This window comes from Schistocerca americana, chromosome 7 (genome assembly GCF_021461395.2).
Source record: "Schistocerca americana isolate TAMUIC-IGC-003095 chromosome 7, iqSchAmer2.1, whole genome shotgun sequence".
In the NCBI taxonomy this organism is placed as follows: Eukaryota; Metazoa; Arthropoda; class Insecta; order Orthoptera; family Acrididae; genus Schistocerca; species Schistocerca americana.
Window position 1 is genome coordinate 486,647,913 of NC_060125.1, and position 26,397 is coordinate 486,674,309.

General features: G+C 39.9%; 1 protein-coding gene across 2 annotated transcripts in view; it reads right to left on the bottom strand.

The window, feature by feature from the left end:
- Positions 1 to 26,397, bottom strand: part of LOC124623162 (FHIP family protein AGAP011705-like) — a 238,587-nt gene that overhangs the window by 172,981 nt on the left and 39,209 nt on the right. For both annotated transcript variants that reach the window (XM_047148962.1, XM_047148961.1), the window contains exons 3-4: positions 10,121 to 10,329; positions 9,627 to 9,899 (exon numbers count right to left, since the gene is read on the bottom strand). In XM_047148962.1, the coding sequence (XP_047004918.1) occupies positions 9,627 to 9,899; positions 10,121 to 10,329 (482 nt within the window). The remainder of the gene's footprint in view (positions 1 to 9,626; positions 9,900 to 10,120; positions 10,330 to 26,397) is intronic.

Below are 26,397 nucleotides of genomic sequence, written 5' to 3' on the forward strand. Positions count from 1 at the left end.
AGAAATTAATAAACAAACTGCAAGTCTGGGAAGGATAAATAGAATAAACCTCTCTATTCAAGAAAATACCAGCAGTAAAATGCTAAAATTATAACAGACTTATGTGGTTGCTTGCTCACAAAATCAGAGCGACCAGCTGCCTTGTAATGAACAAGAATCTCTTACACTTCTGGTGTCCTTCTTTTTTACATAGATAGCTTCTTCGCCGCCTTTTTCTGCCTGTTTTTTACTCCTGCCACCTTCAGAATTTGAAAGAGAGTATTCCAGTCAATATTATCAAAAGCTTTCCCTAAGTCTACAAATGCTAGAAACGTAGGTTTGCCTTTCCTTAACCTTTCTTCTAAGATAAGTCGTAAGGTCAGTATTGCCTCACGTGTTCCAGTGTTTCTACGGAATCCAAACTGATCTTCCCCGAGGTTGGCTTCTACTAGTTTTTCCATTTGTCTGTAAAGAATTCGTGTTAGTATTTTGCAGATGTGACTTATTAAACTGATAGTTCGGTAATATTCACATCTGTCAACACCTGCTTTCTTTGGGATTGGAATTATTTTATTCTTCTTGAAGTCTGAGGGTATTTCGCCTGTTTAATACATCTTGCTCACCAGATGGTAGAGTTCTGTCAGGACTGGCTCTCCCAAGGCCGTCAGTAGTTCCAATGAAATGTTGTCTACTCCGGGAGCCTTGTATCGACTCAGGTCTTTCAGTGCTCTGTCAAACTCTTCACGCAGTATCGTGTCTCCCATTTCATCTTCATCTACATCCTCTTCCATTTCCATAATATTGTCATCAAGCACATTGCCCTTGTATAGACCCTCTATATACTCCTTCCACCTTTCTGCTTTCCCTTCTTTGCTTAGAACTGGGTTTCCATCTGAGCTCTTGATATTCATACAAGTCGTTCTCTTATCTCCAAAGGTCTCTTTAATTTTCCTGTAGGGAGTATCTATCTTACCCCTAGTGAGATAAGCCTCTACATACTTACATTTGTCCTCTAGCCATCCCTGCTTAGCCATTTTGCACTTCCTGTCGATCTCATTTTTGAGACGTTTGTATTCCTTTTTGCCTGCTTCATTTACTGCATTTTTATATTTTCTCCTTTCATCAATTATATTCAATATTTCTTCTGTTACCCAAGGATTTCTACTAGCCCTCGTCTTTTTACCTACTTGATCCTCTGCTGCCTTCACTACTTCGTCCCCCAAAACTACCCATTCTTCTTCTACTGTATTTCTTTCCCCCATTCCTGTCAATTGCTCCCTTATGCTCTCCCTGAAACTCTGTACAACCTCTGGTTTAGTCAGTTTATCCAGGTCCCATCTCCTTAAATTCCCACCTTTTTGCAGTTTCTTCAGTTTTAATCTACAGCTCATAACCAATAGATTGTGGTCAGAGTCCACATCTGCCCCTGGAAATGTCTTACAATTTAAAACCTGGTTCCTAAATCTCTGTCTTACCATTATATAATCTATCTGATACCTTTTAGTATTTCCAGGGTTCTTCCATGTATACAACCTTCCTTCATGATTCTTAAACCAAGTGTTAGCTTGTGCTCTGTGCAAAATTCTACCAGGCGGCTTCCTTTTTCATTTCTTAGCCCCAGTCCATATTCACCGACTATGTTTCCTTCTCTCCCTTTTCCTACACTCGAATTCCAGTCACCGATGACTATTAAATTTTCGTCTCCCTTCACTATCTGAATAATTTCTTTTATTTCATCATACATTTCTTCAATTTCTTCGTCATCTGCAGAGCTAATTGGCATATAAACTTGTACTACTGTAGTAGGTGTGGGCTTCGTATCTATCTTGGCCACAATAATGCGTTCACTATGCTGTTTGTAGTAGCTTACCCGCATTCCTATTTTCCTATTCATTATTAAACCTACTCCTGCATTACGCCTATTTGATTTTGTGTTTATAACCCCGTAGTCACCTGACCAGAAGTCTTGTTCGTCCTGCCACCGAACTTCACTAATTCCCACTATATCTAACTTCAACCTGTCCGTTTCCCTTTTTAAATTTTCTAACCTACCTGCCTGATTAAGGTAGTGTAAAGAATGAAAATGAGTCAAACTCTCTTCCAGAACTGAGAAATATGCTAAAAGGTGACAACTTAGAGAATGTTTACCCAAATCTGAACATAGCTCTTCAAATATAGTTGAGTACTCCTGTTTCCATAGAAAGGTCATTTTTTTGCTGCAAGATGCATACACAATTATTTGAAGACATCACAAAAACAAGATCGTCTTAGTTATCTTGGTGTTCTTGCTATTGACTCAGGCTTAATAATGGAAATGGTCTATGAATAAATCATGCACTTGCTTGTAAATGAAGGACAAGGAAAACCCCTTCTTATCTATCAAATAATCGGTGTTTTATCCCTGGTACCTTTCTAAATGTAATTTAAGTTGTTTGCATTGTTTCTATTATTTTCATAAAATCAAAATTATAGTGTTTGAAATTATATTTATTGCATGACACTATATTAAGTTTTTCTATTTGCAATTTTTATAAATGTAAGATTTTGCAATTCATATGCAAGTATTACATAGACAAAAAACATGTCCACATGTTATGCAAACTTCCTTTTCTAAAGCTAGCTCGTTCTTCTAGTAACAAATTGTTTGAAACATAACCATTCATTAAATATTTTTCTATATACTTTACAATGAAATGACAAAAGCTATGGGATAGTGATACACACATATGCATATGGAGGTATTATCACATACACGATGTATAAAAGAGCAGTGTATTGGCAGAGCTGTTATTTGTACTCAGGTGATTCAGGCGAAAAAGTTTCCAACTTGATTATGGGCACACAATCAAAATTAACAGACTTTGAATGCAGAATGGTAGTTGGAACTAGATGTATGGGACAGTCCATTTTGAAAATTGTTAGGGAATGCAATATTCCGGGATCCACAGTGTCAAAAATTGGCTGAGAATACCAGATTTTAGGCGTTACCTCTCATCACAGACAACGTAATGGTCAAAGGCCTTCACTTTAATGACCGAGAGCAGCAGTGTTTGTGTAAAATTGTCAGTACTAACAGACAAGCAACACTGCATGAAATAACAACGGAAATCAATGTGGGACGTACGACGAACATATCCATTAGGACAGTGCGGCGAAATCTGGCATTAATGGGCTATGGCAGCAGACAACCGGTGCGAGTTAACAGCATAACAAAGCCTGCAGCACCTCTCCTGGGCTCGTAATCAAATCAGCTGGACCCTATGTGACGAAAACTGTGGCCTCGTCATATGAGTCCCGATTTCAGTTGGTAAGACCTGATAGTAGGGTATGAGTGTGGTGAAGACTCCACTAAGCAGTGGGTCCAAGTTGTCCACAAAGCACTGTGCAAGCTGGTGGTGACACCATAATGGTATGGGCTGTGTTTACATGGAATGGATTGGATCTTCTGGTCTAACTGAACTGATCGTTGACCAGATGTGGTTATCCAGAATGAGATTTTCACTCTGCAGCAGAGTGTGCGCTGATATGAAACTTCCTGGCAGATTAAAACTGTGTGCCGGACCGAGACTCGAACTCGGGACCTTTGCCTTTCGCGGGCAAGTGCTCTACCAACTGAGCTACCGAAGCACGACTGACGCCCGGTACTCACAGCTTTACTTCTGCCAGTACCTCGTCTCCTACCTTCCAAACTTAACAGAAGCTCTCCTGCGAACCATGCAGAACTAGCACTCCTGAAAGAAAGGATATTGCGGAGACATGGCTTAGCCACAGCCTGGGGGATGTTTCCAGAATGAGATTTTCACTCTGCAGCGGAGTGTGCGCTGATATGAAACTTCCTGGCAGATTAAAACTGTGTGCCGGACCGAGACTTGAACTCGCGAAAGGGAAAGGTCCCGAGTTCGAGTCTCGGTCTGGCACACAGTTTTAATCTGCCAGGAAGTTTCAGATGTGGTTATGTTCGGCTACTTAGTGGCCATTTGCAGCCATTCATGAACTTCATGTTCCCAAACAAAGATGGAATTTTTATGGATGAAAATGTGCAACATCAGAACATTCTGGACAGTTCAAGTGACCGATATGGCCACCCAGAATGCCCAACATGAATCCAAATGAACATTTATGGGACATAATCGACAAATCAGTTCGTGCACAAAATCCTGCACCAGCAACATTTTTGAAATTATAGACAGCTGCAGAGGCATCATGACTCAATATTTCTGCAGGGGACTTCCAATGACTTGTTGAGTACATGCCATGTCAATTTGTTGCACAGTACTGGGCAAAAGGTGGTCTGACACAATATTAGGAGGTATCCCATGACTTCTGTCACCTCAGCGCATATGTGGTGTTTGATAAATGCATTTCCCTGTAGTTTGTTGTCATACTTACATCACTTTTTTCAAACACAGATTTTACGAGAGCTTTTTTCCAGACATTGGGAATTCGGAGCACTGCAGCAAAACACACTGTTTAAAGAATTTACTGTCATATTTCAATAGTTATGAATTAATTCAATCAAAATCATATTTTTTTTTTTAGTTTTTATGGTTCTAAGTGCAGTTTCCAGGTCTGTAATTGTTGTATCAAAACTTTTATCTTCTTATTCTCATTCTTTTTCCTCTGATACATCAGCAAACTAGTACTTTTTATAACGCTCAATCCAGTGGGCAACAGCATTAAAATTTAGACTGACAAGGCCCCTTTCTGGTTGGTTAAGATCTTTGATTACTTTATATGCCATTGTCACCTGTGTACATCATCCACTATTTTACTAACAAATCTGTTCCATAATTCCTCATGTGCATTTCATATAATATTCATTGTAAAGATTCATTCTTGCTTATGTACTGTATAAGCTCTAGGTATAAACAGGACAGGGGGGGGGGGGGGGGGGGGGAGTGCAAGGGGTAGAGATTTCTCAAACTCCTATCTTCTTCTTCTTTATGACTTGTCCCAGCTGGTGGCAGGATCCGCTGAGTGGATTCGCTTTCTACATTTTGTTCAATCGTGGACCATGCTTGGTTGAAGATTTACAGCCTTCAGATCATTGTGCAGTGTGTTGCCCCATCATACTCTTGGTCATCCCTTCTGTCTCTTTCCTGTGATTTCTACTGTGTATGCCGCCTTTGCAGTGGTATCATCCTCCGGACACATCAGATGTCTGAACCATTGCAAATGACTTTCTTGCATATGCCACCTAATCCTCTTAAGTCTCCATGACTCCCAATCACTGTTTTGCCTCTTTTGTGGCTGGCCAACACTTGGTGCCATCCATCAAGTGATGCCACCCATCCATCTAAGCATCTTAAGTCTCCACAACCTCCAATCATTGTTCTGCTTCTTTTGTGGCAAGCCAGCACTTGATATCTGAATTTTAGAAAATCCAGGATCCCAACGCAACTCACACACACGAATGCAGCCTCAGGCAACTGAAACCACACTGCGAGCAGCAGCACCAGAATGGTGACTGGGTGGGGGTAAGGAGGAGGCTGGAGCAGGAAGGGGGAGGGGGAGGGATAGTATGGTGGGGGTGGCAGATAGAGAAATGCTGAAGGTTAGACTGAGGGCAGGGGAGAGGTGGGGGGGGGGGGGGGGGGGAGAGTATCGGAAAAGGAGAGAAATAAAAACACTGGGTGTGGTCGTGGAATGACAGCTGTGTAATGCTGGAAGGGAACAGGGAAGGGGCTGAATGGGTGAGGACTGACTAACAAAGGTTGAGGCCAGGAGGGTTACAAGAACATAAGATGTAATACAGGGAAAGTTCCCACCTGCACAATTCAGAAAAGCTGGTGTTGGTGGGAAGGATCCATGTGGCACAGGCTGTGAAGCAGTGTCATTGAAAAGAAGAACATCATGTTTGGCAGTGTGTTCAGCAACAGGGTGGTTCACTTGTTTCCTGGCAGAGAGCTTGCTTGATAGGTGCCACGCCTACATAGAATGCAGCACAGTGGTTGCAGCTTAGCTTGTAGACCACATGAGCGGTTTCACAGGTAGCCCTGCCTTTGATGGGATAGGTGATGTTAGTGACTGCAATGGAGTAGGTGGTGGTAGCAGGATTACCCAGACCCAGTCACCACTCCCATCATGCATCCTCCCACTGCATGCATCTACTCTTGGTAGATCTTCTCTGTCAACAATGATGGTTTGAACTTGTCACAGATCTGATGTCATGTACTCATTTTCCTTTTGTCGAGTCGCAATCTATACAATGCAAGGCACTCATACCCCTCTTGTGTTTGGTGCTGGAGATGAAACTTTCTCCACAGAGAACACAAAATGATCAGCATATGGAAGTGTCCATGGTAATATCATGTGCAAGTTTCATGTGACAGGGTCCATCACAAAACTAAACAACAGTTGTGATAAGGGCGAGCATTGGTGGTTTTCTACTGTGACATGAAAGTCTTTGACACTCCTGCAGCTGCTTGGACACAGCTCCTCATTTCTACATACAAAAGCTATAACCAGTTACAAGATAACTTAGAATGCCATGGCCTCTAAGCTCTAAACAGAGTGGGTCATGTGACAGCCAATCAAAAGCCTTTCCGAGGTCTAGAAATGCGAAGTGCAGTGGCTTGTTCTTCTTGCAGTATTTTTCAACCAGCAACATGGAAGGTGTCAAGTTGTGCAACAATTTTTCAAAAACCCGGCTCAGTCCTTGCGATCTCGCAAATCCTTTTGTCAAGAATGCATGAATGCATTTGGAGATATTAATCGCATGGCTCAGTAATCTGGTCGAACAGTAATCATAACACTCAGCAAGGCTTCCTTTCTTTTTGAAGATTGGTACTGTGATGTCCAGCTGCCAATCTGTAAGTATTCTACCTTCTCTGATGATCTGGTTGGAAAAAAAATTGGTAGCCAATCTGCTGCATTTCAGTGCTGAGCACACCGTAACTCAGATGGGAGGTCATCAGGGCCAGTGGCTTTCCCTCTCTTCATTTCCTTCAGAGCAATCTCAGATTTGGCAATGTGGAACAGGAGAGAAGTAGGGGGGGGGGGGGGGGGGGCAGAAAAAAGCTGTGGGGGTGTTGGTAGACTAGGAGGCTATGTGCTGCTGGAGTGGGAGCATGGAAGAGGACAGGTTGGTGAAGGACAGGGATTAACCAATGTTGAGGGCAGGGGGGTTATATGAACATAGGACATACTGCAGGCGTAGTTCCCACCTGGCAATTCAGAAAAAGCTAGTGTTGGTAGGAAGGATCCAGATGGCACAGGAAGTGAAGCAGTCACTGAAATGGAGAATTTTGTGTTGGGCAGCATGCTCTGCAACTGGGGGTTCCAGCTGTCTCTGGGCCAAAGTTTGTCAGTGGCCATTCATGCGAACAAATAGCTTACTGGTTGTCGTGTCCACGAAGAATGCAGCACTATGGTTGCAGCTTAGTTTGTAGGTCACATGACTGCTTTCCACAGGTAACCCCAACTGTTGATGGGATAGGTGATGCTTGTGACCTGACTGGCATATGTGGTGGTGTGGGGGTGCATAGGACATGTCTTGCATCTAGGTTGATTACATGGATATGAGCCATCATGACTTGTGGGCACCCCTAGATTCTGAGAAGAGCTTTACGACTTGAGATATGTTTGTTCAGTTAGCGAGAGAGTATCACAATTTTCAACAAATTCCTGTGGGATATGCAGCTAGAATTACGTGCAGTACGAATAAGATTATTCTAAAATTCTGAGATTGGGTGTTCCAGGACACATTAAGAAATTCTGAGAATCATCATTCGTTTCATACAACATTCCATTAATAAAATGAGCCACTAACAACTTCCGTCACACACTACACTGTGGTGTACAGAGTGTAGATGTTAATGTAGATGTATTTTACTCATAAATTTTCAATTTCAAATCTTAAGCATGTAATGGAATGGTTTTATAGAGGATAAGCTGCTGGCATCCTTTATTTTGGATAATCGTGGCAATAACTTACGTCCCTGCATTGTTTATAACAAGGGAGGGCAACCAGCAGCCCACAGGCCAGGTCTGGCTCACAATTGGTTTCAATCCGGCCTAGAGAACAATTTCGCGGAGAAAAAAGTGAGGCGCTGCAGATTTTTGCTACAAAAGTTTTTAAGACACCTACTGTGTAACATCATAAGTAAAGTAACAATGCTCGTGATGCATAAATAAGTGTCCATATCTGAAGTTGGGATGAACATAAAATGAATGTGCTCTCAAAAATGTGTATTTTGAGGCAATAGTTTTTGGTGTTGGCACATCATGAATGGGGTCCCATTTATACCAACACGTTACCCCGTAAACCATATTATCATGCACCTTCTAGCTTTGACTTCACTTGTTCAGAGAGCTACTGTCAGGTCATGTGAAGAGTTGGCCAATGATGATGATGATGATGATGATGATGATGATTGGTTTGTGGGGCACTCAACTACTCGGTCATCAGCACCAGTACAAAGTCCCAATTTTTTCACAGTCCAGTTTTTTTTTTTTTTTTCACTGTCCATTCTAGCCACTGTCACAAATGATGAGGATGATGATGAAATGATGAGGACAACACAAATACCCAGTCACCGGGGAGAGAAAAATCCCCAACCCGGCCGGGAATCGAACCTGGGACCCCGTGATTCAGAGGTAGCACCGCTAGCCACTAGACCACGAGCTGCGGACTGTGGGCAGTGAGGTTAAGTAAAATTGTGAATCAGGCCTGCAGGTCACCAAATGTCACCCACACCTGGTTTATAACATAAAATAAAGAACTAGTAGATGTTGCACTGGTTATACAGCTCGTCATGAGCTACTGCGATAGAGCTCCTCTAATTTGATGTCACATGAGGAATCCTTTCTCAGCATTAATTTTTTAATCATTATTTTGACTGGATGGTCCATTCTCACAATCATATAAGTATTCATATCTCAAATCATTATATTATTGTTTGAAGGAAAGCAGATTAAGTTTCAACTACTATTGATAAAGATATCATAAGGCACTCAGACATGCTCAGAGAGGAAACTGTCCATGCCATTTTCAATAGAACAAGTGCAGCATTCACCTTAAACAAGTTAGGAAAGTTTAATCTGGATGACTGGTCAGTTATTTTACGCCAGACTTCTCACAAATGCTAGGAAAGTCTTAACCACAGCACCATCTCCCTTGCTGTTAAGGTCTGAGCAGTTGGACTCATGTATGAAGTGTTTGCAGCCAAGGGGGAGTGTGGCAAAAACTTTAAATTGTTAGGGAATCATTTCCTCTTTGTAGAAAAGCATCATACATTTTTAGAACATTCTGAAATTTTTAAAGCATTCAATAAAAAGTTTTTCTACACGGTTAAAAATGTTCAAGTACTGTAGTAAATTATTTATCAATCTCCCCCCCCCCCCTTTCCCATTCCACATGACAGGTTATATTGCCTCCCAGAAAACTGCAACTTCCTCCCAGGGACGCTGGTGTTTTTTATCTTAGTGACAACAGATTACAGGCAGGCAACAAAATTAGTTGTTACAACTGATCTTAAATGTAAAGCTAGAAGCTTAGTGAATTTGCAATAACTCAATAAGCTTTTACACTCCATGGTACTATCAGAAAATATTAACTTCAAATAAAATGCTAAGAAAAGCACATTTGGAGAAATATGACTCTAATATATATTTTTAAATAATACACACAATATTGGTTATAATACCTGGATCCCTCAGATTCTGGACTAGATGAGAAGAACTTTTGCATGAGATCAGTGTCATGAACAAGAGACACACACAGCTGATTAAGCAGGACAACAATACGATTCTCAACTTCACCAGGAAAGCATTCACCAGCACACGCTGTCAGTAATTCTAGCAATGGTCGCAAAAATGCTTCATTAGCCAGCAAACTTCGCCCGTGAGTTCGTTCCCCAGAGCAGCCAGCCAGCAACTCATATAGTTTCAGCTGCTCCAAACGGAGGGTTGAACCATACCTTTGAACACAAATATCTTGGTAAATACTTAAACTGTGTTTTTGCATACAAGGAAATGAATGTTTTGCAATTAATGTGAATTAGCAATTATCATCATGAACAGTTTTCTGTCATGAATAATACTTTATCAGAGAAACTTTCTGTATTTTATAACCTAAAAGGACTATTTTCTTCTGGTGACAAATATAATTCATTTCATAAAAAAGAGGCAAATGTATTACCTCCCAGCACTTAAGCTCCAGGTGTAAAGTTTATTCAATAAATTCTGTGACAGTAGGTATTCCAGGCAAGAGAGAGATGATATGCGCTCTGCACAACTGGAAACTGGAGGAGATGGGGACTGCATCTCAAGCATTAATAATGTTGCCATCTGGGCCAAATGATTGACAACACTGACCACATCATCCTGAGATGGGCATGGAGATGGTGGCTAGAACAGAGCAGTAGTGTTACAGTTTACACTTTGTATTTACAAATATATGCTCAATACACTAAAGATGAAATAAGTAACTAACACCATTGTTAATCTAGCTCTATAAGTCATATATAAAAACAAAAGGCTCTTGCTGATAGTGAAAATGAAAGAGCCAAGACTGAAAACAGAGTAATTTTGGGAGAAAAAAATAAATTTGTACTACAACTGGAGTTAGGGTTCAGGCTTTTCAGAAGCTTATTGCTCTTTCCCTGTCACTAAAACTGGCAGTCATAACTTGCGAAGTATGTTTGTTTCTGGCAATTGTTATGAAAGTATTCAATTACAGTTCTGAAGGAGAATAAGTTACTAAGCCTTACATGCAGTCTACATACATTTTATGATAGTAAATGGTTAGCAGTCTGCGCATATACGGGCATCTGCGGTAATTGTTACACTAGTTTTGCATCACCTCAGCTCTGAGAGTTTTGGAACCTGTACAGAAAATTGGAATAGATATCAAATTAAACATTGTTTCCGCCCTTTTTATTGCTCATAAAAACCACACACTACATGTTGTACCACCACACAATGACATCTTCAGAGGTGGTGGTCCAGATTGCTGTCTGTACACACCTGTACCTCTAATACCCACTAGCATGTCCTCTTGCATTGATGCATGGCTGTATTCGTCATGGCATACTATCGACAGGTTCATCAAGGCACTGTTTGTCCAGATTGTCCCATTCCTCAATGGCGATTCAGCGTAGATCCCACAGAGTGGTTGGTGGTCACATCGTCCATAAACAGCCTTTTTCAATCTATCCCAGGCGTGTTCGATAGGGTTCACGTCTGGAGAACATGCTGGTCACTCTAACCGAACAATGTCGTTATCCTGAAAGAAATCATTCATAAGATGTGCACGATGGGAGCACGAATTGTCGTCCATGAAGACAAATGCCTCGCCAACAGGCTGCCGATATGGTTGCACTATCAGTTGGAGGATTGTTGTTGTTGTTGTTGTTGTGGTCTTCAGTCCTGAGACTGGTTTGATGCAGCTCTCCATGCTACTCTATCCTGTGCAAGCTTCTTCATCTCCCAGTACTTACTGCAACCTACATCCTTCTGAATCTGTTTAGTATATTCATCTCTTGGTCTCCCTCTATGATTTTTACCCTCCACACTGCCCTCCAATGCTACATTTGTGATCCCTTGATGCCTTAGAACATGTCCTACCAACCGGTCCCTTCTTCTTGTCAAGTTGTGCCACAAACTCCTCTTCTCCCCAATTCTATTCAATACCTCCTCATTAGTTATGTGATCTACCCATCTAATCCTCAGCATTCTTCTGTAGCACCACATTTTGAAAGCTTCTATTCTCTTCTTGTCCAAACTATTTATCATCCATGTTTCACTTCCATACATGGCTACACTCCATACAAATACTTTCAGAAACGACTTCCTGACACTTAAATCTATACTCGATGTTAACAAATTTCTCTTCTACAGAAACGCTTTCCTTGCCATTACCAGTCTACATTTTATATCCTCTCTACTTCGACCATCATCAGTTACTTTGCTCCCCAAATAGCAAAACTCCTTTACTACTTTACGTGTCTCATTTCCTAATCTAATTCCCTCAGCATCACACGACTTAATTTGACTACATTCAATTATCCTCGTTTTGCTTTTATTGATGTTCATCTTATATCCTCCTTTCAAGACACTGTCCATTCCATTCAAATGCTCTTCCAAGTCCTTTGCTGTCTCTGACAGAATTACAATATCATCGGCGAACCTCAAAGTTTTTATTTCTTCTCCATGGATTTTAATACCTACTCTGAATTTTTCTTTTGTTCCCTTTACTGCTTGCTCAATATACAGATTGAACAACATCGGGGAGAGCTACAACCCTGTCTCACTCCCTTCCCAACCACTGCTTATCTTTCGTGCCCCTCGACTCTTATAACTGCCATGTGGTTTCTGTACAAATTGTAAATAGCCTTTTGCTGCCTGTTTTTTACTCCTGCCACCTTCAGAATTTGAAAGAGAGTATTCCAGTCAAGATTGTCAAAAGCTTTCTCTAAGTCTACAAATGCTAGAAACGTAGGTTTGCCTTTCTTTAATCTATTTTCTAAGATAAGTCGTAGGTTCAGTGTTGCCTCACATGTTCCAATATTTCTACGGAATGCAAACTGATCTTCCCCGAGGTTGGCTTCTACTAGTTTTTCCATTCGTCTGTAAAGAATTCGTGTTAGTATTTTGCAGCTGTGGCTTATTAAACTGATTGTTCGGTAATTTTCACATCTGTCAACACCTGCTTTCTTTGGGATTGGAATTATTATATTCTTCTTGAAGTCTGAGGGTATTTCGCCTGTCTCATACATCTTGCTCACTAGATGGCAGAGTTTTGTCAGGAGTGGCTCTCCCGAGGCCGTCAGTAGTTCTAATGGAATGTTGTCTAATCTCGGGGCCTTGTTTCGACTCAGGTCTTTCAGTGCTCTGCCAAACTCTTCATGCAGTATTGTATCTCCCATTTCGTCTTTATCTACGTTCTCTTCCATTTCCATAATATTGTCCTCAAGTACCTTGCCCTTGTATAGACCCTCTATATACTCCTTCCACCTTTCTGCTTTCCCTTCTTTCCTTAGAACTAGGTTTCCATCTGAGCTCTTGATATTCATACAAGTGGTTCTCCTTTCTCCAAAGGTCTCTTTAATTTTCCTGTAGGCAGTATCTATCTTACCCCTAGTGAGATAAGCCTCTACATACTTACATTTGTCCTCTAGCCATCCTGCTTAGCCATTTTGCACTTCCTGTCGATCTCATTTTTGAGACATTTTTATTCCTTTTTGCCTGCTTCATTTACTGCATTTTTATATTTTCTCCTTTCATCAATTAAATTCAATATTTCTTCTGTTACCCAAGGATTTCTACTAGCCCTCGTCTTTTTACCTACTTGATCCTCTGCTGCCTTCACTACTTCATCCCCCAAAGCTACCCATTCTTCTTCTACTGTATTTCTTTCCCCCATTTATGACAATTGTTCCCTTATGCTCTCCCTGAAACTCTGTACAACCTCTGGTTTAATCAGTTTGTCCAGATCCCGTCTCCTTAAATTCCCACCTTTTTGTAGTTTCTTCAGTTTTAATCTACAGCTCATAACCAATAGATTGTGGTCAGAGTCCACATCTGCCCCTGGAAATGTCTTACAATTTAATACCTGGTTCCTAAATCTCTGTCTTACCATTATATAATCTATCTGATACCTTTTAGTATTTCCAGGATTCTTCCAAGTATACAACCTTCTTTTATGATTCTTGAACCAAGTGTTAGCTATGATTAAGTTACGCTCTGTGCAAAATTCTACCAGACTGCTTCCTCTTTCATTTCTTTCCCCAATCCATATTCACCTACTATGTTTCCTTCTCTCCCTTTTCCTACTCTTGAATTCCAGTCACCCATGACTATTAAATTTTTGTCTCCCTTCACTACCTGAATAATTTCTTTTATCTCATCATACATTTCATCAATTTCTTCCTCATCTGCAGAGCTAGTTGGCATATAAACTTGTACTATTGTAGTAGGTGTGGGCTTCGTGTCTATCTTGGCCACAATAATGTGTTCACTATGCTGTTTGTAGCAGCTTACCCGCACTCCTATTTTCCTATTCATTATTAAACCTACTCCTGCATTACCCCTATTTGATTTTGTATTTATAACCCTGTATTCACCTGACCAAAAGTCTTGTTCGTCCTGCCACCGAACTTCACTAATTCCCACTATATCTAACTTTAATCTATCCATTTCCCTTTTTAAGTTTTCTAACCTACCTGCCTGATTAAGGGACCTGACATTCCATGCTCCGATCCGCAGAACGCCAGTTTTCTTTCTCCTGATAACGATGTCCTCTTGAGTAGTCCCCGCCTGGAGATCCGAATGGGGGACTATTTTACCTCCGGAATATTTTACCCAAGAGGACGCCATCATCATTTAACCGTACAGTAAAGCTGCATGCCCTTGGGAAAAATTACGGTTGTAGTTTCCCCTTGCTTTCAGCCGTTCGCAGTACCAGCATAGCAAGGCCGTTTTGGTTAGCGTTACAAGGCCAGATCAGTCAATCATCCAGACTGTTGCCCCTGCAACTACTGAAAAGGCTGCTGCCCCTCTTCAGGAACCACACGTTTGTCTGGCCTCTCAACAGATGCCCCTCCGTCGTGGTTGCACCTACGGTACGGCCATCTGTATCGCTGAGGCACGCAAGCCTCCTCACCTTCATCGGTGAAGAAAACTTGATGCCAATCCTGAGCGATTCATACAGCATGATGTGGGCCCATCAGTACAGCGCTGCATGGTGTCATGGTTGCAAAGATGGACCTCGCTATAGATGTCTGGAGTGAAGTTGCGCATCATGCAGCCTATTGTGCACAGTTTCAGTCTTAACACTACGTCCTGTGGCTGCACAAAAAGTATAACTCAACATGGTGGCATTGTTGTCAGGGTTCCTCCGAGGCATAATCCAGGGTAGTGGCAATCCCCTGCAGTAGAAAACCTTGGGCGGCCTGAGCGAGGCATGTCATCAACAGTTCCTGTCTCTCCCTATCTCCTCCATGTCCGAAAAACATTGCTTTGGTTCATTCCGAGACGCCTGGACACTTCCCTTGTTGAGAGATCTTCCTAGTACAAAGTAACAATGCGGATGCAACTGAACTGTGGTATTGAGTGTCCATACATGGCATGCATGGTTGACTGTCTAGACAACACGACCTGTGTAGCTCCTTTCTGGTGGAATGACTGGAACTGATTGTTTGTCAGGCTCCCTCCGTCCAATAGATGCTGCTCATGCACGGTTGTTTACATCTTTGGATGGGTTTAGTGACGTCTCAGAACAGACAAAGGGTCTGTGTCTGTAATACAATATACACAGTCAACGTCTATCTTCAAGAGTTCAGGAAACCGGGGTGAGGCAAAACTTCTTTTCATGTGTGTAATTACCTTGTAGTTAAAAATTAAAGGACAATATCAATCTCATTACACTCTTTTCATCAAATTGTGTTACCTGCAGTTAGTGAATGAGATTGCATGAATTTGGACCAATGTCTCTTGCAACGTTTAAGTCCATGGGACCAGGTAAAACTAAAGTCTGTTTCCCTGCTTACATTCTAGCAACGACTACTTTGGCAGCACCCAAGGGACCTGCACCTAGTGATTATGGATTGCTGTGACCTTATCTGCGAAGCATGTTCTGTATGACAATCATAGCCACTGGCTATCTGAGGAGTGTGAGTTGCCAAGTTTCGGCTGCCTTCAGTTAATACTTTGCAGTCACTTAGTGACCATGTAACAAATGTACACAGAGTAAACATTACAGAGAGAGCTTTATTATATGTGCACCATTGATATAAATTCATGTAAGGTGAAACAAGGTAATTTCATGTTACTGTGAGATGCCAAATTACTTCCCAATTAGCAATTTCGATTTGACCAAATTGAAATCTTCAAATGGGCAATAATTTGTCTATATGTTTGGTGGCAATGAGAAAAAAAATATATATTGGCTTGTTTTGTGTGCGAAAAAGTGTACTTGTACACTTAACACAAAACTGGGACTTCATGTCCCATGTGAGTGAGACTGGACAAAATACCATAATTACTGTCCCATGTGAGTGAGACTGGACAAAATACCATAATTACTATGTAAGTTTGCAGGCTTTCCTGGCTGTTGTAACTGAAGTTAAAATCTTCTGGGTTGTTAGGCCACTCCATACTTCTTTTAAACAATTGACATTTCAACCCCTCTGCTGCGATCCTCTTCAGAATCTTGTGGTGTTCACTGTTGATTTGACACTATCAGAGACAGCGAGAAATACGAAGTGCCGTCGAAACATCCTAGATTTTTTCCTCCTGAAGGTACAGATTGAAGACGTAAAAAGTGTTGAGAATTCTGTGGAAACTGACACTACCCAAAAACAACATACTGGTGCAGGAAAGGGAAGTTCTTAATGAACTCAAGAGAAACAGAAGTATCATTTCGATGAAATCAGATAAGCGAAATGCTAGTGTTATGAATGCTCTGGAATACCACATGAAGATGGAACAACGGTTAGCTGATCCTGTGTACTCCAAATTAAAAAGCAACCTGACGACCAGAATCATTCATAAATTCAAAAAAAATCTTGCATCATACGCCAGAATGAATAACTCTATTACAAAGAATCTAGTGCCCTGAATACCTCTCTCAACCAAAAATACATGGATTACTCAAGATAAAAAAGAATTGTGTCCCTGGCGACCTTCCATAAAAGGGATTAACTCGCCAACTTACTTTTTAGCAAGGCATCTATCTGAAAAACTGAGACATCTAGTTGAAAAACAAATAGTTTCATCACAGATCCAAAACATTTCTTGGAAATTATACACATGATGTAGATATCCATACACGAGATTCTTGTAAGCTTTGATGTGACATATTTACTTACTAACATCCCAGTATCGGACACAATGGAGATCATAAGGGAGAAAGTTGCTCCATATGTTTGTAACTTAACTGATTTATCTCTCTGGTCAGCTATTTTACATCCAATGGTGAATTTTCAGATGTTGTTGCTAAGGGCTCACCCTTGTTGCCCATGACAACTGACATTTTTATGAGCATCTTGAGCAATAAGCATTAAGCAATCTTCCTTTAAAGACTTCCTGTTGACTCCACTTTGTGGATGACACATTTGTTACATAGCCACACAGAAAAGAAGAGTTTCAGGGTTCCACGATTTCTAAAAAAGAATTTACCCCAAAATTAATTTTTTCTTGGAGGTAAGAAGAGTGGTCAGTCTCCTGTTCCTAGACATGCTGGTATATAGAAAATCTGACAATGCTAAGACACAGAATGTGCAGAAAGCCTACTAACACAAATAGCTTATTATTATTATTATTATTATTATTATTATTATTATTATTATTATTTATTTTATGGCCTTCATTGGACCACTCTAGTCAAAAATACAAAGTTGTAAACAAGATACAGGGATACAATTTAGCTCAACAATAACTTAATATGATATTTAGGTAATATAATTATTAGAGAACGGCTGAAAGCAAGGGGAAACTACAGCCGTAATTTTTCCCGAGGGCATGCAGCTTTACTGTATGATTACATGATGATGGCGTCCTCTTGGGTAAAATATTCCGGAGGTAAAATAGTCCCCCATTCGGATCTCCGGGCGGGGACTACTCAAGAGGATGTCGTTATCAGGAGAAAGAAAACTGGCGTTCTACGGATCGGAGCGTGGAATGTCAGATCCCTTAATCGGGCAGGTAGGTTAGAAAATTTAAAAAGGGAAATGGATAGGTTGAAGTTAGATATAGTGGGAATTAGTGAAGTTCGGTGGCAGGAGGAACAAGACTTCTGGTCAGGTGACTACAGGGTTATAAACACAAAATCAAATAGGGGTAATGCAGGAATAGGTTTAATAATGAATAGGAAAATAGGAATGCGGGTAAGCTACTACAAACAGCATAGTGAACGCATTATTGTGGCCAAGATAGATACGAAGCCCACGCCTACTACAGTAGTACAAGTTTATATGCCAACTAGCTCTGCAGATGACGAAGAAATTGAAGAAATGTATGATGAAATAAAAGAAATTATTCAGATTGTGAAGGGAGACGAAAATTTAATAGTCATGGGTGACTGGAATTCGAGTGTAGGAAAAGGGAGAGAAGGAAACATAGTAGGTGAATATGGATTGGGGGACAGAAATGAAAGAGGAAGCCGCCTGGTTGAATTTTGCACAGAGCACAACATAATCATAACTAACACTTGGTTTAAGAATCATGAAAGAAGGTTGTATACATGGAAGAACCCTGGCGATACTAAAAGGTATCAGATAGATTATATAATGGTAAGACAGAGATTTAGGAACCAGGTTTTAAATTGTAAGACATTTCCAGGGGCAGATGTGGACTCTGACCACAATCTATTGGTTATGACCTGTAGATTAAAACTGAAGAAACTGCAAAAAGGTGGGAATTTAAGGAGATGGGACCTGGATAAACTAAAAGAACCAGAGGTTGTACAGAGATTCAGGGAGAGCATAAGGGAGCAATTGACAGGAATGGGGGAAATAAATACAGTAGAAGAAGAATGGGTAGCTTTGAGGGATGAAGTAGTGAAGGCAGCAGAGGATCAAGTAGGTAAAAAGACGAGAGCTAGTAGAAATCCTTGGGTAACAGAAGAAATATTGAATTTAATTGATGAAAGGAGAAAATATAAAAATGCAGTAAGTGAAACAGGCAAAAAGGAATACAAACGTCTCAAAAATGAGATCGACAGGAAGTGCAAAATGGCTAAGCAGGGATGGCTAGAGGACAAATGTAAGGATGTAGAGGCCTATCTCACTAGGGGTAAGATAGATACCGCCTACAGGAAAATTAAAGAGACCTTTGGAGATAAGAGAACGACTTGTATGAATATCAAGACCTCAGATGGAAACCCAGTTCTAAGCAAAGAAGGGAAAGCAGAAAGGTGGAAGGAGTATATAGAGGGTCTATACAAGGGCGATGTACTTGAGGACAATATTATGGAAATGGAAGAGGATGTAGATGAAGATGAAATGGGAGATATGATACTGCGTGAAGAGTTTGACAGAGCACTGAATGACCTGAGTCGAAACAAGGCCCCCGGAGTAGACAATATTCCATTGGAACTACTGACGGCCGTGGGAGAGCCAGTCCTGACAAAACTCTACCATCTGGTGAGCAAGATGTATGAAACAGGCGAAATACCCTCAGACTTCAAGAAGAATATAATAATTCCAATCCCAAAGAAAGCAGGTGTTGACAGATGTGAAAATTACCGAACTATCAGCTTAATAAGTCACAGCTGCAAAATACTAACACGAATTCTTTACAGACGAATGGAAAAACTAGTAGAAGCCAACCTTGGGGAAGATCAGTTTGGATTCCGTAGAAACACTGGAACACGTGAGGCAATACTGACCTTACGACTTATCTTAGAAGAAAGATTAAGGAAAGGCAAACCTATGTTTCTAGCATTTGTAGACTTAGAGAAAGCTTTTGACAATGTTGACTGGAATACTCTCTTTCAATTTCTAAAGGTGTCAGGGGTAAAATACAGGGAGCGAAAGGCTATTTACAATTTGTACAGAAACCAGATGGCAGTTATAAGAGTCGAGGGACATGAAAGGGAAGCAGTGGTTGGGAAGGGAGTAAGACAGGGTTGTAGCCTCTCCCCGATGTTGTTCAATCTGTATATTGAGCAAGCAGTAAAGGAAACAAAAGAAAAATTCGGAGTAGGTATTAAAATTCATGGAGAAGAAATAAAAACTTTGAGGTTCGCCGATGACATTGTAATTCTGTCAGAGACAGCAAAGGACTTGGAAGAGCAGTTGAATGGAATGGACAGTGTCTTGAAAGGAGGATATAAGATGAACATCAACAAAAGCAAAACAAGGATAATGGAATGTAGTCTAATTAAGTCGGGTGATGCTGAGGGAATTAGATTAGGAAATGAGGCACTTAAAGTAGTAAAGGAGTTTTGCTATTTGGGGAGCAAAATAACTGATGATGGTCGAAGTAGAGAGGATATAAAATGTAGGCTGGCAATGGCAAGGAAAGCGTTTCTGAAGAAGAGAAATTTGTTAACATCGAGTATAGATTTAAGTGTCAGGAAGTCATTTCTGAAAGTATTCGTATGGAGTGTAGCCATGTATGGAAGTGAAACATGGACGATAAATAGTTTGGACAAGAAGAGAATAGAAGCTTTCGAAATGTGGTGCTACAGAAGAATGCTGAAGATTAGATGGGTAGATCACATAACTAATGAGGAAGTATTGAATAGGATTGGGGAGAAGAGAAGTTTGTGGCACAACTTGACCAGAAGAAGGGATCGGTTGGTAGGACATGTTCTGAGGCATCAAGGGATCACCAATTTAGTATTGGAGGGCAGCGTGGAGGGTAAAAATCGTAGAGGGAGACCAAGAGATGAATACACTAAGCAGATTCAGAAGGATGTAGGTTGCAGTAGGTACTGGGAGATGAAAAAGCTTGCACAGGATAGAGTAGCATGGAGAGCTGCATCAAACCAGTCTCAGGACTGAAGACCACAACAACAACAACAATTATTAGAGTCTATTCTCATATGAAAGGCGTTTTGCTCTTCTGTCTGCCCAATATTTCTTCATTCTTTCAGATATTTTCTTTCTTTCTTTATCTGAGACCACTCTTCCTGTACTCCTTTTATTGATTTTCATTTGTAGTCCGGTTTGAGGGTCTTGCAGGATTCTGGTGTTCTCTGTCTTGTTTTTTAGGTCACCTACTGTAATTTGGAGTTATTTCATATCTTCCTTAATTTCTGTGATCCATTTAATGTTGCTCTTGCTATTCCACAATTTTTGTATTATTTTTTTACTAATTCTGTTTTCTGGAGTTCTCATCAGATGTCCAAAGAATGAGATGCGTTTCTTCCTGATCGTGCTCATGACTGGTTCTATTTTCTTATATACTGTTTCATTTGATGCTATTCTCCAACGTCCATTTATTTTATACTGTTTATTTATACATGTCCTAATTATTCTTCTTTCTATTTTAAGTATTCTGTCAATTTCTGCTGTATTAGTTGTTTCAGCTGCATACGTTATTTCTGGTTGTGTAACTGTTTTATAGTGTTTTAATTTTGCATCTATAGATAGGCTTTTTTTGTTGTATGTAGATTTGGTAATGTAATTTGCATAGTTCAGTTTTTTTATTCTATTTGCCATGATGGCTTCTCATTTAGATTGTATGTTATTATTTCGGTTAAATATTTAAATTTATCAACAATTTTGATTTCCTGTTCTCCTATTGTAATTTTGTTTGCAAGTGGTGGATCAGTTAGCATAATCTCGGTTTTTTCAAATGATATTCTAAGGCCTACTTTCTCTGCTATTTCTTGTAGTGATTTCACTTGTTGCCTGGCTTCTTGAATGGTATTGGCTAGGATAGCAAGATTATCAGCGAATCCCAAGCAGTTTAAGCTAATATCATATTTTGCACTTCCAATTCTTATCATCTTTGGACTGTCCCTGTACCATTCTCTCATTATGTATTTCAGTACACAGTTGAACAGTAATGGTGATAGGCAGTCACCTTGTCTTAAGCCTGTTTTTATGAGGAATGCTTCCGAAATTTCTCCTCTAAACTTCTCTTTTGATTTGGTGTTGGTTAGAGTGAGTTGTATTATTTTAATTAGTTTTGGACGGAGTCCTAGATTTCTTAAAATTTTTAATACTGAAGGTCTGTGGAGACAGTCATATGCCTTCTTAAAATCTACAAATGTTATTGCCAGAGGTTTGTTCCGTTTCTTGTAGTATGCCATAATCACCTTTAAACTAATTATCTGCTCTGCACAGCTTCTCCATGGTCTGAAACCTCCCTGATATTCCCCTAACTCCTGTTCTAGTTGCTCCTTGATTCTTTCATATAGGATCTTGGATAGAATTTTGTATGTGCAATCTAGGAGAGAGATTCCTCTGTAGTTGTCTGGGTTGCTCTTATCTCCCTTTTTGTGTAGTGGGTGAATGATAGCTGTGGTCCAATGTTCGGGGAATCGTTCTGTTACACAAACTTTTTTGTTAGAGCCATGTGTAAGGAGGTCTTGACTGTGTCACTTGCATATTTCCACATTTCAACAAAAACCTGATCTTCTCCACATGCCTTATAATTTATTTGTTCTTTAAGAATTTTTTCTACTTCTTGGAAAATTGGAGGGTCTAGTTTGTTAGGTTTGGTTTTTATTGGGGTATTTATGTTGATTTGTAAGGGTTCTTTGGGTTCCTTGCAATTCAGAAGTTTGTTAAATGCTTTTGCCATGATTTCTGCATTTTCCTTGTTACTGTGTGTCATTCTTCCATCTTCATCTTCCAGTATTAGTGTAGGGGCCTCATATTGTTGTAGTTGTTTCCCGAAGATTTTATAGTAGTTCCTGGAGTTGGTTTTATGATAATTACCTTCTATAGAGTTTATAATATCTTTATGGAATTCTCTCTTGATTCTTCTAATATTTTGTGTGATTTTTTTCCTTTCATTTTTTAGGTTGATGGCATTTTCTTCACTTTTATGTGTTTGAAACTTTAACCATGCTTAGTGTCTTATCTTCATTGAATTTGTCACACTCTGATGTCCACCATGCAGGTTTCCTTCGTGGGTTCAAGGGAGCTAGATTCTCTGCTTCTTTTTTAAGATTAGGCACTAGTTGTTCTAGATCATGTGTTAATTTGATGGTTTGTGTTATTTGTTGGTATTTATTATTTTTAATTAGGTGATGTGGGTCAAACCTCCTTTTTATTTTATTAGTTTTTCTGGTCCTCTTCTTTAACGGAGTGAATTTGATTTTAATTTTAATTATATAATGGCCTAAACCTGTGTCTACTCCTCTCAGTACTTTAACATTGTGGATCTCCTTATGAAAATTTTTGTCCATACAGACATGGTCTAGCTGCCACTCCCTCTTCCTTCAGTCTGGATGTTTCCATGTTTTAAGTTTACTTGGCTTCCTCTTAAAGTATGTTGATTTAGATATAAGGTTGTGTTCTCTGCAGAGTTCTACAAGTCTTTGACCGATTTTGTTTGTAAATTTATGTGGACTCCGTTTTCCAATTATATCTTTATATTTCCTTTCTTTTCCCAACTGAGCATTGAAATCTCCCAATAAGATTTTTACATTCTTTTTATTTACTCTGTTCACAGTTTGTTCTACAAGGTCCCAAATTTATCTACCTCTTCCTTTGTTTTTGTTAGACAATTTTTTTTTTTCATTTGTTCGGGCATGAGCATTTATTATTGTATAGGTGGCAACAAAACGACTATTCACGTTGATGTGTAGAATATATGAGTCTGGCGACATACCACCTGACTTTCGGAAAAGCATCATCCACACAATTCCGAAGATGGCAAGAGCTGACAAGTGCGAGAATTATCGCACAATCAGCTTAACAGCTCACGCATCGAAGCAGCTTACAAGAATAATATACAGAAGAATGGAAAAGAAAATTGAGCATGCGCTAGGTAACGATCAGTTTGGCTTTAGGAAAAGTAAAGGGACGAGAGAGGCAATTCTGACGTTACGGCTAATAATGGAAGCAAGGCTAAAGAAAACTCAAGACACGTTCACAGGATTTGTCGACCTGGAAAAAGCGTTCGACAATATAAAATGGTGCAAGCTGTTCGAGATTCTGAAAAAAGTAGGGGTAAGCTATAGGGAGAGACGGGTCATATACAATATGTACAACAACCAAGAGGGAATAATAAGAGTGGACGATCAAGAACGAAGTGCTCGTATTAAGAAGGGTGTAAGACAAGGCTGTAGCCTTTCGCCCCTACTCTTCAATCTGTACATCGAGGAAGCAATGATGGAAATAAAAGAAAGGTTCAGGAGTGGAATTAAAATACAAGGTGAAAGGATATCAATGATACGATTCGCTGATGACATTGCTATCCTGAGTGAAAGTGAAGAAGAATTAAATGATCTGCTGAATGGAATGAACAGTCTAATGAGTACACAGTATGGTTTGAGAGTAAATTGGAGAAAGACGAAGGTAATGAGAAGTAGTAGAAATGAGAACAGCAAGAAACTTAACATCAGGATTGATGGTCACGAAGTCAATGAAGTTAAGGAATTCTGCTACCTAGGCAGTAAAATAACCAATGACGGACGGAGCAAGGAGGACATCAAAAGCAGACTCGCTATGGCAAAAAAGGCATTTCTGGCCAAGAGAAGTCTACTAATATCAAATACCGGCCTTAATTTGAGGAAGAAATTTCTGAGGATGTACGTCTGGAGTACAGCATCGTATGGTAGTGAAACATGGACTGTGGGAAAACCGGAACAGAAGAGAATTGAAGCATTTGAGATGTGGTGCTATAGACGAATGTTGAAAATTAGGTGGACTGATAAGGTAAGGAATGAGGAGGTTCTACGCAGAATCGGAGAGGAAAGGAATATGTGGAAAACACTGATAAGGAGAAGGGACAGGATGATAGGACATCTGCTAAGACACGAGGGAATGACTTCCATGGTACTAGAGGGAGCTGTAGAGGGCAAAAACTGTAGAGGAAGACAGAGATTGGAATACATCAAGCAAATAATTGAGGACGGAGGTTGCAAGTGCTACTCTGAGATGAAGAGGTTAGCACAGGAAAGGAATTCGTGGCGGGCCGCATCAAACCAGTCAGTAGACTGATGACCAAAAAAAAAAGGTTTCATTCATTGTTTTAAAGCTTAGAGTCGCAATTCTTGGTGATACTGCTTGGAAATCCGTTACTGAATCTTTTTATTACGTTTACTAAAAACCCTGTACCAAACTGGGGACATTGTTTCGTTGCCCTCGGTCCTGGTTTTCCATTATAAATTCTGTATCCTTGTGATTCGAATGGGTCCTCTGTGGTGTTTCTCATTTCTTGGATCTCTGTTATTAAAATTATTTGTTTATTTATTTCATCTGTAAGCTCCTTGAGTTTTCCGGTCTGAAGTAGTGAGTTTATGTTGTGCGTTGCTATATAATTTATCTGCTAAGGTTTAATCTTCTTTTTGTGTTTTAGTGTGCATTTTGATGGTTGGAAACACTCCGATTCGTTGCTGTCTTCTAGTTGACTACCCACCGAATCCGATGTAGCCTTTTCCTGCCTTTTTGAGCAGGACGGTGGAATTTTTATCCCGAAAGACCTTTCCATTTTTGACTTTCAAAGGTTATCAACCTTAGTTCGAGCAAGCTCCAATTTATAACTACGGTTGTTAACTGCAGAGGGTCTGTTTGGTCCACTAGAGGTATTTTATTTCACTCTAGTCCGCCAGTAAACCGGTGAGGACTTCCCTATAGATATTTAGATTCCCCTTTGCACAATCATGCAGCCCAGAAGCAAGCATGTCTTTATGTGTCTTCCATATCAGCAATCGGAGTTGGAATTTTTGAAGAAGACAATGAACGCCAATGGTTATTACAGTTTGTCCAAAAACAGGGATTTTCAGCAAAATATTACGTTAATAGGAAAGACGAAGAACCGCATGCTCACTCTTAAGTTACCATCTGTTTCTGGTCTCACTAGCCATGTAAGCAGAATTCTAAGAAAAAACAGCACTCAGAACTCTTCCTTCAAACTAAACGAAATAAAATACTTTTTCCAGTGCAAAAGGATGTACCTGATTGCCTCCAAATTGCGAGCATCTATGAAACGACATGTTACTGCAGGAAAGTGTGTACACGTAAAATGGGTAGAACTGTTAAAGAATGTATTAAGGAACATGAATGGCACATACAGCTAAAACAAATTATAGCATCGGCAGTAGTGGAACATCATGAGAACTGTGGCCTTGACATCGATTTCAATAGCATGTGTGTGCTGGCAAAGAAAACCAACATTTATAGAAGAAGAGTCCAAGAAGCAAATGAATTTTTTTAAGAATGTGCTTAACTTCAATAGAGAAAATGTCTATAGGCTACCAGCATCGTGGCTCCCGATCATCAAGGAACTGAACATGCAGGCGCAACATGCAAGCAACACGAACAATGCCCTGGCAGTCACTTCTGCAAACAATAATATTTTGGATAAACATTGCTCCTTTCTTTCCCTGCCCGTTTCACGTTTAGCTTTTCTTTTAAGTTATGGCACTCAGAATCACATGCAGAAGTTGATATATGATACAGCAGAAAACCAGATATGTTTGAGTTAATTAACTCAAAGTTATACTAATTTTGTCAAGACAATTTAATTGACTCTATTGACAAAAAAATACTGGAGGATGTAATAAGCTTTCCAAAACAATTAAAACATGTCTCCCTGAAGACAAATTTAGCACTTTTACTATTCACAACAAGAATATTTAATTTCAAAATTAATTTGTGAAATATTATGAAATTAAATAATGACAATCTGTTAAATGCCTACCTAAACTTTTCACATGCATTATGGTAAAATGCCCTTGCATGGTGGCAAGGACACAAAAAGAGTAAACAGCAGTTCCCAGGTGATATCTCCACGAGTTTATTGCACAATTGTTAACAAAAGTAATATCTTGTATTACAATATTACTTT